The sequence below is a fragment of the Salvelinus namaycush genome, chromosome 38, assembly GCF_016432855.1.
Source record: "Salvelinus namaycush isolate Seneca chromosome 38, SaNama_1.0, whole genome shotgun sequence".
Lineage (NCBI taxonomy): Eukaryota > Metazoa > Chordata > Actinopteri > Salmoniformes > Salmonidae > Salvelinus > Salvelinus namaycush.
The window spans coordinates 11,629,798-11,642,143 of NC_052344.1; the positions used below are offsets into that span (position 1 = coordinate 11,629,798).

The 12,346-nt window shown below is 46.7% G+C and overlaps 1 protein-coding gene across 1 annotated transcript in view; it reads right to left on the reverse strand.

Annotated features, from left to right (window-relative positions):
• LOC120031829 (signal peptide, CUB and EGF-like domain-containing protein 1) overlaps positions 1-12,346 on the reverse strand; it is a 98,810-nt gene that overhangs the window by 58,543 nt on the left and 27,921 nt on the right. The window contains exon 4 of the mRNA XM_038977650.1: positions 2,271-2,405. Within this exon, the coding sequence (XP_038833578.1) occupies positions 2,271-2,405 (135 nt within the window). The remainder of the gene's footprint in view (positions 1-2,270; positions 2,406-12,346) is intronic.

A 12,346-nucleotide genomic window follows, 5' to 3' on the forward strand; every position in this document is an offset into this window, starting at 1 on the left:
ACAGCTCGCATTGATGTGCCATCCTGGATGAGCTGCACTACCTGAGCCACTTGTGTGGGTTGTAGACTCCGTCTCATGCTACCACTAGAGTGAGAGCACCGCCAGCATTCAAAAGTGACCAAAACATCAGCCAGGAAGCATAGGAACTGAGAAGTGGTCTGTGGTCACCACCTGCAGAATCACTCCTTTATTGGGGGTGTCTTGCTAATTGCCTATAATTTCCACCTTTTGTCTATTCCATTTGCACAACAGCATGTGAAATGTATTGTCAATCAGTGTTGCTTCCTAAGTGGACAGTTTGATTTCACAGAAGTGTGATTGACTTGGAGTTACATTGTGTTGTTTAAGTGTTCCCTTTATTTTTTTGAGCAGTGTATATTATAGAGAAAGAGAGAGAGAGAGAGAGAAAGATATATATACATATATTATAGAGAGAGAGAAAGAGAGAGAAAGATATATATACATATATTATAGAGAGAGAGAAAGAGAGATAAAGATATATATATATTATAGAGAGAGAAAGATATATATATATATATTATAGAGAAAGAGAGAGAGAGAGAAAGATATATATATACATATATTATAGAGAGAGAGAGAGAGAAAGATATATATATATTATGGAGAAAGAGAAAGAAAGATATATATATATATATACAGTTGAAGTCGGAAGTTTACATACACTTAGGTAGAGTCATTAAAACTTGTTTTCAACCACTCCACAAATTTCTTGTTAACAAACTATAGTTTTGGCAAGTCGGTTAGGACATCTACTTTGTGCATGACACAAGTCATTTTTCCAACAATTGTTTACAGACAGATTATTTCACTTATAACTCACTGTATCACAATTCCAGTGGGTCAAAAGTTTACATACACGAAGTTGACTGTGCCTTTAAACCGCTTGGAAAATTCCAGAAAATGATGTCATGGCTTTAGAAGCTTCTGATAGGCAAATTGACATCATTTGAGTCAATTGGAGGTGTACCTGTTGATGTATTTCAAGGCCATACCTTCAAACTCAGTGCCTCTTTGCTTGACATTATGGGAAAATCAAAGAAATCAGCCAAGACCTCAGAAAATAATTGTAGACCTCCACAAGTCTGGTTCATCCTTGGGAGCAATTTCCAAACACCTGAAGGTACCACGTTCATCTGTACAAGCAATAGTATGCAAGTATAAACACCATGGGACCACGCAGCTGTCATACCGCTCAGGAAGGAGACGCGTTCTGTCTCCTAGAGATGAACGTACTTTGGTGCGAATAGTGCAAATCAATCCCAGAACAACAGCAAAGGATCTTGTGAAGATGCTGGAGGAAACAGGTACAAATGTATCTATATCCACAGTAAAACGAGTTCTATATCGACATAACCTGAAAGGCCGTTCAGCAAGGAAGAAGCCACTGTTCCAAAACTGCCATAAAAAAGCCAGAATACAGTTTGCAACTGCACATGGGGACAAAGATCAAACTTATTGGAGAAATGTCCTCTGGTCTGATGAAACAAAAATAGAACTGGTTGGCCATAATGACCATTGTTATGTTTGGAGGAAAAAGGGGGAGGCTTGCAAGCCGAAGAAAACACCATCCCAACCGTGAAGCACGGTGGTGGCAGCATCATGTTGTGGGGGTGCTTTGCTGCAGGAGGGACTGGTGCACTTCACAAAATAGATGGCATCATGAGAAGGAAAATTATGTGGATATATTAAAGCAACATCTCAAGACATCAGTCAGGAAGTTAAAGCTTGGTCGCAAATCGGTCTTCCAAATGGACAATGACCCCAAGCATACTTCCAAAGTTGTGGCAAAATGGCTTAAGGACAACAAAGTCAAGGTATTGGAGTGGCCATCACAAAGCCCTGACCTCAATCCTATAGAAAATTTGTGAGCAGAACTGAAAAAGCGTGTGCAAGCAAGGAGGCCTACAAACCTGACTCAGTTACACCAGCTCTGTCAAGAGGATGTCCTAACCGACTTGCCAAAACTATAGTTTGTTAACAAGAAATTTGTGGAGTGGTTGAAAAACAAGTTTTAATGACTCCACCTAAGTGCATGTAAACTTCCGACTTCAACTGTATATATAGAGAGAGAAACAGAGAGAATAACACAACAACACGTTTGGAACACAGAACTACAGTTTATGGCTTTGGCCTTGGCTCTGGAGTGGGTGACCCCAACCGGAACCACTGTCCAAAGCCCTCATATATAATTCACCACAGGGCTGTTTAGGGCCCCTACGGTGGGGTGATAGCCCGTGGAGGGTACGTACATGTACAGTCTCTCTGGTTCTTTGCCAGCTCGAACCCGGGCCGGCACTCGCAAGCCACACCCCCCTTGGGGGTCTCCCTGCAGATGTGGGCGCAGCCGTGGTCCTTGTTCATGCAGTTCATTCCATCTGTGGAGGGAGAGAGACGGAGGGAGATGGAGAGGGAGGGAGGGAGACAGAGAGAGAGAGAGAGAGAGAGAGAGAGTGTGAAATATAAATCATTTTAGTGGAAGATGGGTCTGTAGACCTGTAGTTGAAGACCAAAGGTATTTGTAGGAGCCCTGCAAGGTTAATCAGATGACTGTCTGATTTGGCTCATCCTACAGCCCCATGTGAAAGAGAATGAGCCATGCTAGAAAACATTGATGGGTATGGTAGCAAACTTCTGGGAACTTTCAATACATTTTCTGGTTTTCCACAATTCCTGGTTGGAGGGTTCTGGATTTCCTACTTATTCCCTCCTGATTCCGGGAGTCCTCCAACCGTGATTGCTGGAAAACCAGGGAATTTATTGAAAGTTCCCTGAATTTTGAAACCCAATTGATGGGGTCATAACCATGTCTGACTGATTGACTGATGGGTTACGAGCCTGGCAGACGCCAGTTGGACTAGTGGGCTGATGGGAGAAGGGCTATTTAAACATCCTCATTCACAACAATGAAGGGGGTGGAGTTCCCCCTCCATCACAAACACACTACAGACTCCTCGAGGGTCATGTGCTGTGAGATTTTTATGAGCAAAATAAATGTGTTAAAACATTCCTGCCACAGCCTCCCATTCCATCCTCACTGGGGATACCACAGGGCGTCTCCTCTCTCTCTCTGTGTGTGTGTGTGTGTGTGTGTGTGTGTGTGTGTGTGTGTGTGTGTGTGTGTGTGTGTGTGTGTGTGTGTGTGTGTGTGTGTGTGTGTGTGTGTGTGTGTGTGTGAGACAGGAGACAGGCGTGAGGGGAGAGAGGGACGGGGGCTTATCAAACGGAGGCCTTGGACCCCAATGTTTTCCTTCCCTAATTGCACAAAGCCGGTTTCATGCTCTCTGACTTCCTGGCTGAGTGCACTGAGGGTCAGGGGGTCATTATGTATTACACATTAAAGAGCTGCTCCCAGACACATGTTCAAAACGCACAAACTCTTACACACACGCACGCACACACACACACACACACACACACACACACACACACACACATAGACAAGTCCCAGTCAGAGAGCATATGCCAGGATCAATTAAGCCAAGTGTTAATTTAATGGTTCTACACAGTTCAACTCCCTCCTCCCCTAGTCCTCCTCTCCTCTCCTCTCCTCTCCTCTCCTCTCCTCTCCTCTCCTCTCCTCTCCTCTCCTCTCCTCTCCTCTCCTCCACAGTTCAGTGGTGATCTGAGGTTCTTTCCTGTCAGTCCTAGTGGCTGTACATTCCACCCCCTTCTATCTTCCACCCGCTTGATGTGGCTTCAGCCCCGGCCCATTGATTTACACAGCAGCCCGGTGCGCTAATAACTTAAATGGCCCAGTATTTAAATCTTCATTAGAGGGGAGAGGTGAGGGGGGAGATGAAAGGTTGCTTGGGGGCCAGGACTCTCCAGAGAGGAGTGGAGCAGGAATAGGCAGCCAAAGATATCATTAGGGTCTGGGAAGGGCCTGGAAAAGTTACACACGAACGTTTGAGAATATTTTGGAATCTCTCCTCGTCGGGAGCAGGGATCAGATGATGAATGTCTTACGTGTGTGTGAGTGTGTGATGAGCGATGAGTGTAAGTATGAATGTGTGCGAGTACATCAAAGTTACTTAGACACCTTGATGTTCTTAAAAATATATCTATATATTTTTCATCAAAAGAAAACCCAAAATGGTCATTAAGGTGACATGTCGGGTAGAAGAAAAGAGAGATGGATGGAGAGAGGGAGGGCACTAAGAGGATGAAGCGAGAGGGGGAGTGGGTCCTCCTCTAAAGAAAACATCACTGGGACTTCAATACCCACGGAATGCATTCTCTAACAAGGGACGTTTACCAAGACAAAACCATCGTCCCCCCCCCTCCCCCAGAAAACCCCTCCACTACATCCTGGACCTCTCTCTGGTTTTCTCTCTGTGGTGTGGTGAGAGTAACAGTCCCTGGGGGCCCTTCATGTGCCTCATTAGGGGTCCAAAGTACCTCCTTAGATAGGGGTGCTAGGAGCCCCCTTTACAGACAAATCTAACACTACTGTCCTCAAGCATCTCCTTTCTAAAGACGCAATCTGAAAGATTCCCAACTCATCCAAGGTGTTTAGGCGACACTGTGTAAAAATGGAACAAATAATGCTACATTTTCATATATGTAGTGTGAAATGTAAAGTTATACTTGTTCCTGTACAATCAATGTATTTTGGTTTATGCAAGTGCATACATTTCACATTTGAGTTATTCTTTAAACGCACTGAAAATAAACTCGGATCGGATAGGTTAGGAAACATTTCCGTGTGGAAAAGGAATATCTACGGCCACCTCAACCCACAGCCCTCACAACGCAACAGTTGACAAGATATACGCTGTAGCTGTTTAAAAAAAAAAAAATTCATAAGAAAGCAGTGTGTACAACTTCCTCTATACTCAATTTAAACCTGGGAGAAGTCAAATAAACCTGGGAAAGGGAGAAGTTGGAGAGGGACCCCTGGACTCAGCACAATCTGTCCTGAAACAGCAAACAGAGCCGGGGGCCACCTGGTCCTTGAGCTCCGCTGGCCTCTCTATAGGTGCAATGTGATGAGATGGCTGGCTGAAGGAAGGCCTGGGAGGGAGGCAACTCAAATGTTCAGTTATCAAACCTGAAGTCCAACGTGACGGGCCGATAAACGTTCCACCCACAGCACATGTCGAGCTCTGACGAACTCAGTTTGTGCTAAACGTCAATGACAGATAGAGAGGGGGTGTGGGGGAGGGAGGGAAGGAGAGAGAGAGACAGACAGAGAGCGAGAAAAGGGGATGAGACGGAAAAAGGGTAAAGCCTGAGACAGAGAAAAACAGACGCAGACAGAGAGAGAGACATATCTCAGCGAGTATGGAACAGAAAAGAGCTCGAAGTGAAACGGTAAAGGTTGAGTTGAGAGCTGGGCTGACTGTTCCATTCCAGCTCCCTGTCCTCATTGTTTTGACTGGGGAGGTCAGAGGGTCCAGAGCTACTGAATCACTCTGTAGTTGAGAAGAGGAGAGGAGGTAGTAGTACTGTACTGGAGGAGAGGAGGTAGTAGTACTGTAGTGGAGGAGAGGAGTAGTAGTACTGTAGTGGAGGAGAGGAGAGGAGGTAGTAGTACTGTAGTGGAGGAGAGGAGAGGAGGTAGTAGTACTGTAGTGGAGGAGAGGAGGTAGTAGTACTGTAGTGGAGGAGAGGAGAGGAGGTAGTAGTACTGTAGTGGAGGAGAGGAGAGGAGGTAGTAGTACTGTAGTGGAGGAGAGGTGAGGAGGTAGTAGTACTGTACTGGGGAGAGGATGTAGTATACTGTAGTGGAGGAGAGGAGGTAGTAGTACTGTAGTGAGGAGAGGAGGTAGTAGTACTGTAGTGGAGGAGAGAGGTAGTAGTACTGTAGTGGAGGGAGGATAGTATACTGTAGGAGGAGAGGAGGTAGTAGTACTGTAGTGGAGGAGAGGTGAGGAGGTAGTAGTACTGTAGTGGAGGAGAGGAGGTAGTAGTACTGTAGTGGAGGAGAGGAGAGGAGGTAGTAGTACTGTAGTGGAGGAGAGGAGGTAGTAGTACTGTAGTGGAGGAGAGGAGGTAGTAGTACTGTAGTGGAGGAGAGGTAGTAGTACTGTAGTGGAGGAGAGGAGAGGAGGTAGTAGTACTGTAGTGGAGGAGAGGAGAGGAGGTAGTAGTACTGTAGTGGAGGAGAGGAGAGGAGGTAGTAGTACTGTAGTGGAGGAGAGGAGAGGAGGTAGTAGTACTGTAGTGGAGGAGAGGAGAGGAGGTAGTAGTACTGTACTGGAGGAGAGGAGAGGAGGTAGTAGTACTGTAGTGGAGGAGAGGAGAGGAGGTCTGGGTAGTAGTACTGTAGTGGTGGGAGAGGAGGTAGTAGTACTGTAGTGGAGGAGAGGAGAGGAGGTAGTAGTACTGTAGTGGAGGAGAGGAGAGGAGGTAGTAGTACTGTAGTGGAGGAGAGGAGGTAGTAGTACTGTAGTGGAGGAGAGGAGGTAGTAGTACTGTAGTGGAGGAGAGGAGGTAGTAGTACTGTACTGGAGGAGAGGAGAGGAGGTAGTAGTACTGTACTGGAGGAGAGGAGGTAGTAGTACTGTAGTGGAGGAGGGGAGGTAGTAGTACTGTAGTGGAGGAGAGGAGGTAGTAGTACTGTAGTGGAGGAGGAAGGAGGGTAGTAGTACTGTGTGGGGAGTGAGTTATGATTGTAGAGGGAGGAGGTAGTAGTACTGTAGTGGAGGAGAGGAGGTAGTAGTACTGTAGTGGAGGAGAGGAGAGGAGGTAGTAGTACTGTAGTGTGGAGAGGAGGCTAGTAGTACTGTAGTGGAGGAGGGGAGGGTAGTGTACTGTAGTGGAGGAGAGGAGGTAAGTAGTATGTAGTGGAGGGAGAGGAGAGGAGGTAGTAGTACTGTAGGTGTAGGAGAGGAAGGTAGTAGTACGTAGTGGAGGAGAGGAAGGAGGTAGTAGTACTGTAGTGGAGGGGAGGAGAGGAGGTAGTAGTACTGTAGTGGAGGAGAGGAGGTAGTAGTACTGTAGTGGAGGAGAGGAGGTAGTAGTACTGTACTGGAGGAGAGGAGGTAGTAGTACTGTAGTGGAGGAGAGGAGAGGAGGTAGTAGTACTGTACTGGAGGAGAGGAGATAGTAGTACTGTAGTGGAGGAGGAAGTAGTAGTACTGTAGTGGAGGAGAGGAGGTAGTAGTACTGTAGTGGAGGAGAGGAGGTAGTAGTACTGTAGTGGAGGAGAGGAGGTAGTAGTATCGAGTGGTGGAGAGGAGAGGAGGTGAGTACTGTAGTGAGGAGAGGAAAGGAGGGTAGTAGTACTGTAGTGGAGGAGAGGAGAGGAGGTAGAGTCGTAGTACTGTAGTGGAGGAGATGGAGAGGGAGAGTAGTAGTACTGTAGTGGAGGAGAGGAGGTAGTAGTACTGTAGTGGAGGAGAGGACGCGGTTGGTAGCTCCAAATCATGAGTGGTGAGGGGTGATCAGGGCCTGTTTGTCAAGGAGATCAAGAGAGCTTGCTGTCTGTGTGTACCACGGCCTGTCTGTCTGTCTGTGGAGACAGAGGTTGTATATATTTTGATGGCACTGAGTTAGTCAGAGAGCTTTACAGCTCTGAGTGGCATGTAGGATGGTCTTCATGCTAGGCTGTAAAGGGCTTTACGACTATCACTACTGGACCACTGTAGAACTCACAATGGAGGAGCACTGGACCTGGTGCTCCTAACTTACGGTCTGAGACTGAGTCTGCTGACAGCCAGGTCAGCCCAGGCTTAATACACCCAGAACAGATCTGTGATTCTGTGTCACACTGCCTGAAATAGAAAGCCACAACATCCTCTATACCTCTTCCTGTATGTCCCCCTCCCTGGCACCAGTCCTCTACCTCTTCCTGTATGTCCCCCACCCTGGCACCAGTCCTCTACCTCTTCCTGTATGTCCCCCACCCTGGCACCAGTCCTCTACCTCTTCCTGTATGTCCCCCACCCTGGCACCAGTCCTCTACCTCTTCCTGTATGTCCCCCACCCTGGCACCAGTCCCCTACCTCTTCCTGTATGTCCCCCACCCTGGCACCAGTCCTCTACCTCTTCCTGTATGTCCCCCACCCTGGCACCAGTCCTCTACCTCTTCCTGTATGTCCCCCTCCCTGGCACCAGTCCTCTACCTCTTCCTGTATGTCCCCCTCCCTGGCACCAGTCCTCTACCTCTTCCTGTATGTCCCCTACCCTGGCACCAGTCCTCTACCTCTTCCTGTATGTCCCCCACCCTGGCACCAGTCCTCTACCTCTTCCTGTATGTCCCCCACCCTGGCACCAGTCCTCTACCTCTTCCTGTATGTCCCCCTCCCTGGCACCAGTCCTCTACCTCTTCCTGTATGTCCCCCTCCCTGGCACCAGTCCTCTACCTCTTCCTGTATGTCCCCCACCCTGGCACCAGTCCTCTACCTCTTCCTGTATGTCCCCCACCCTGGCACCAGTCCTCTACCTCTTCCTGTATGTCCCCCCTCCCTGGCACCAGTCCTCTACCTCTTCCTGTATGTCCCCCTCCCTGGCACCAGTCCTCTACCTCTTCCTGTATGACCCCCTCCCTGGCACCAGTCCTCTACCTCTTCCTGTATGTCTCCCTCCCTGGCACCAGTCCTCTACCTCTTCCTGTATGTCTCCCTCCCTGGCACCAGTCCTCTACCTCTTCCTGTATGTCCCCCTCCCTGGCACCAGTCCTCTACCTCTTCCTGTATGTCCCCCTCCCTGGCACCAGTCCTCTACCTCTTCCTGTATGTCTCCCTCCCTGGCACCAGTCCTCTACCTCTTCCTGTATGTCCCCCTCCCTGGCACCAGTCCTCTACCTCTTCCTGTATGTCCCCCACCCTGGCACCAGTCCTCTACCTCTTCCTGTATGTCCCCCTCCCTGGCACCAGTCCTCTACCTCTTCCTGTATGTCCCCCTCCCTGGCACCAGTCCTCTACCTCTTCTTGTATGTCCCCCTCCCTGGCACCAGTCCTCTACCTCTTCCTGAGGTAGAGGACTTTATTGTCTCCTATTCATTTCTCTCTCTGTGTCTCTCTTGTCCTCTCTCCCTCTGTCTCTCCTGCTCTCGTTCTCTCCCTCTAACTATCTGGGACCCCTGTCTGAGTTCCGGACATATCTTCATGTGGGTTAGTCTGCTTTTATTTGAGTGCTGGCTTTACCTGGCAACATTCTCTCTCGTCTGAGCATTTAGGCGGTTGGCTTGTTAAGTCCCAGTGGAGAGGACAGAGGCCTTCAGGCCTTGTTAACTATTAGGGGGGAGAGGAAAGACTTTACTGTCATGCTAACACAGGGAGGGAGAGGGGAGAGGAGGAGAAGGGTCTTGTGTGGTGTGTGTTTTATCTATGCACACATCAAGTTCCAGTGTAAGGCAGTGAACTCCATTTACATTTGATCTGTCTGCATGCCTTTGTGAGTGTCTGACAAAATGTAGGCCTACTGTATATATTGTTAAGGTGCCTAATAAACGAAGAAATATAGTGTTTTATTCTTAGGTGCTGTACATATAGCTTAGTCTCCCCTTCCCTCCCTCAACTACCCCATCTCTCCCTCAATGGTCTCTCCTCCTGTCCCATCACCTCCCCTCTCTAATCTTCCCTCCACTCCATTCTCCTCTGTCCCCTCCTCTTTCCCCTCCTCTCCCCTCTTTCCTCCCCTCTTCCCTCTATTGCTGTATTCACCTGCCAATGTATCTCAAAAGGCTTTACAGTCTAAGGAGAGCAGAGGGCCCTCTAAAACATGGAACAAAACCAGCGATGCCAGTGTTTCAACAGCTCAATGGTTTCAGCCAGACCCCTTCAACTCCTCCAGCCCAGCTACAGTCCCATGTCCTCTGGTCCCAGCTGATTAGCAGAGAGGGACCAGTGGGACTGACAGGAAAATGACAAAGAAAGAGGACAACTGTTTCATCGAAAGTGATAGATTCATACGTGAGGGAGGATCTAACTAGCTGGTTTAGAATAATACACTGTGTTTAGCTGAGCAGCTCTCTCAAACCTGACTGTAGAGAGACATGTCACAGCGAGGCAGCAGGGTGAAACAGCATCTGTTCAGAGCTCTACCAAGCAGATGCCCTCTGCAGCATCCACCTCCCACAAGCCAACACAATCCACCATCTAGCATCCAATATACATGTCTCTACACAATATACCCCATGACACACCTCACTACTCTCCTACTCCCAGTCCCATCCACTTCTCACTAAGCCCTACAGGCAAACCTCACCACTGTCCTGAGCCAAAATGCACGACCTTCTAGAGCCAAGGCCTGCACTACATTCGGGAGCTGATCTCTTAGAAGATCCGTATTGAAGTTGAAAGTGCTTTCTCATTTCCCTTTGTCCCTATAGACAGTGGTGTAAAGTACTTAAGTAAAAATACTTTCAAGTATTACTTAAGTCGTTTTTTGGGGTATCTGTAGTTTACTTGACTATTTATATTTTTGACATTTACTTTTACCTTACTACATTACTAAAGAAAACAATGTACTTTTTACTCCATACATTTTCCCTGACACCCAAAATGACTTGTTACATTTCGAATGATTAGCAGGTCAGGAAAATGGTCCAATTCACACATTTATCAAGAGAACATCCCTGGTCATCCCTACTGCCTCTGATCTGGCGGACTCACTTAAAACAAATGCTTTGATTGTAAATTATGTCTGAGTGTTGGCTACCTGTAAATTAAAAAAACAAGACAATTGTGCCATCTGGTTTGTGAAGGAATGTGAAATTATGTATACTTGTACGTTTACTTTTGATACTTAAGTATATTTAAAACCAAATACTTCTAGACTTTTTCTGAAGTAGTATTTTACTGAGTGACTTTCACTTTTACTTGAGTCATTTTCTATTAAGGTATCTTTACTTTTACTCAAGTATGACAATTTGGTACTTTTTCCACCACTGCCTATAGAGAAAACTAAACCGATGACATCAATATGACAGAGGCTTTTACTTTAGAGAAATACAAAGAGATACAGAGAAGAGAGGGGGAGAGAGAGATCAGAGACAGAGGGAGAGACAGAGTGATCAGAGACAGAGGGAGAGAGAGAGAGTGTGTGTATGTGAGAGAGAGAGTGAGAGAGAGAGAGAGAGATAGAGAGAGAGAGAGAGAGAGAGAGAGAGAGAGAGAGAGAGAGAGAGAGAGTGAGAGAGAGAGAGAGAGAGTGTGTGTATGTGAGAGAGAGAGTGAGAGAGAGAGAGAGAGAGAGAGAGTGTGTGTATGTGAGAGAGAGAGTGAGAGAGAGAGAGAGAGAGAGAGAGAGAGAGAGAGAGAGAGAAAGAGAAAGAGAGAGAGAGAGAGAGAGAGAGAGAGAGAGAGAGAGAGAGAGTGAGAGAGAGAGAGAAAGAGAGAGGGAGAGAGAGAGAGAGAGAGAGAGAGAGAGAGAGAGAGAGATCACATCACAGCAGCAAGATTTGTGACCTGTTGCCACAAGAAAAGGGCAACCAGTGAAGAACAAACACCATTGTAAATACAACCCATATTTATGCTTATTTATTTTAACTTGTGTGCTTTAACCATTTGTACATTGTTACAACACTGTATATATATAATATAACATTTGTAATGTCTTTATTGTTTTGAAACTTCTGTATGTGTAATGTTTACTGTTAATTTGTATTGTTTATTTCACTTTTGTATAATATCTACCTCACTTGCTTTGGCAATGTTAACACATGTTTCCCATGCCAATAAAGCCCCTTGAATTGAATTGAATTGAATTGAGAGAGAGAGAGAGAGAGAGAGAGAGAGAGAGAGAGAGAGAGAGAGAGAGAGAGAGAGAGAGAGAGAGAGAGAGAGAGAGAGAGAGAGAGAGAGAGAGAGAGAGAGAGAGAGAGAGAGAGAGAGAGAGAGAGAGAGAGAGAGAGAGAGAGAGAGAGCTGTTGAACTGTCATCTCCACATTTAATTGATCTTTGCCAACGTTTAAACATAAACACTGGCAAGGCACTCTGCAAGTTTAAACTAGAGTGCCTTTGTTTTGCTTGTGTAAACTTTTATTTGGACGCAATGAGGATGTGCTTGACACAAAGGGGAGAAGGATTATGGGGAAAGGAGAGGAGGGAAGGGTAGAAGAAGGGAGGTGACCAGGGTTGGAAATTAACACTCGCCACCTATCAAATGCAGATAGATTTTGTCATTGGCGGGTAAGAATGTATATTTCACTAGCCACGTTGGTGGGGGGTCACACAGAGCATTTGGGACATTTATAAAATTGAAATCCAAAACCCACATTTAGAAGTTGGTCAAATTAACAAGAACGGCTACTAAAATAAGACTTTGTCCTTGTTTTTCTTGGCCAGTTACATTGTTTTGTTCACATGCTAGGTTGTTTTTCAATGATAGTTTGAGTTTGCAAGTTACCATGGTAACGGCTTGTCCCTTAAAGGGC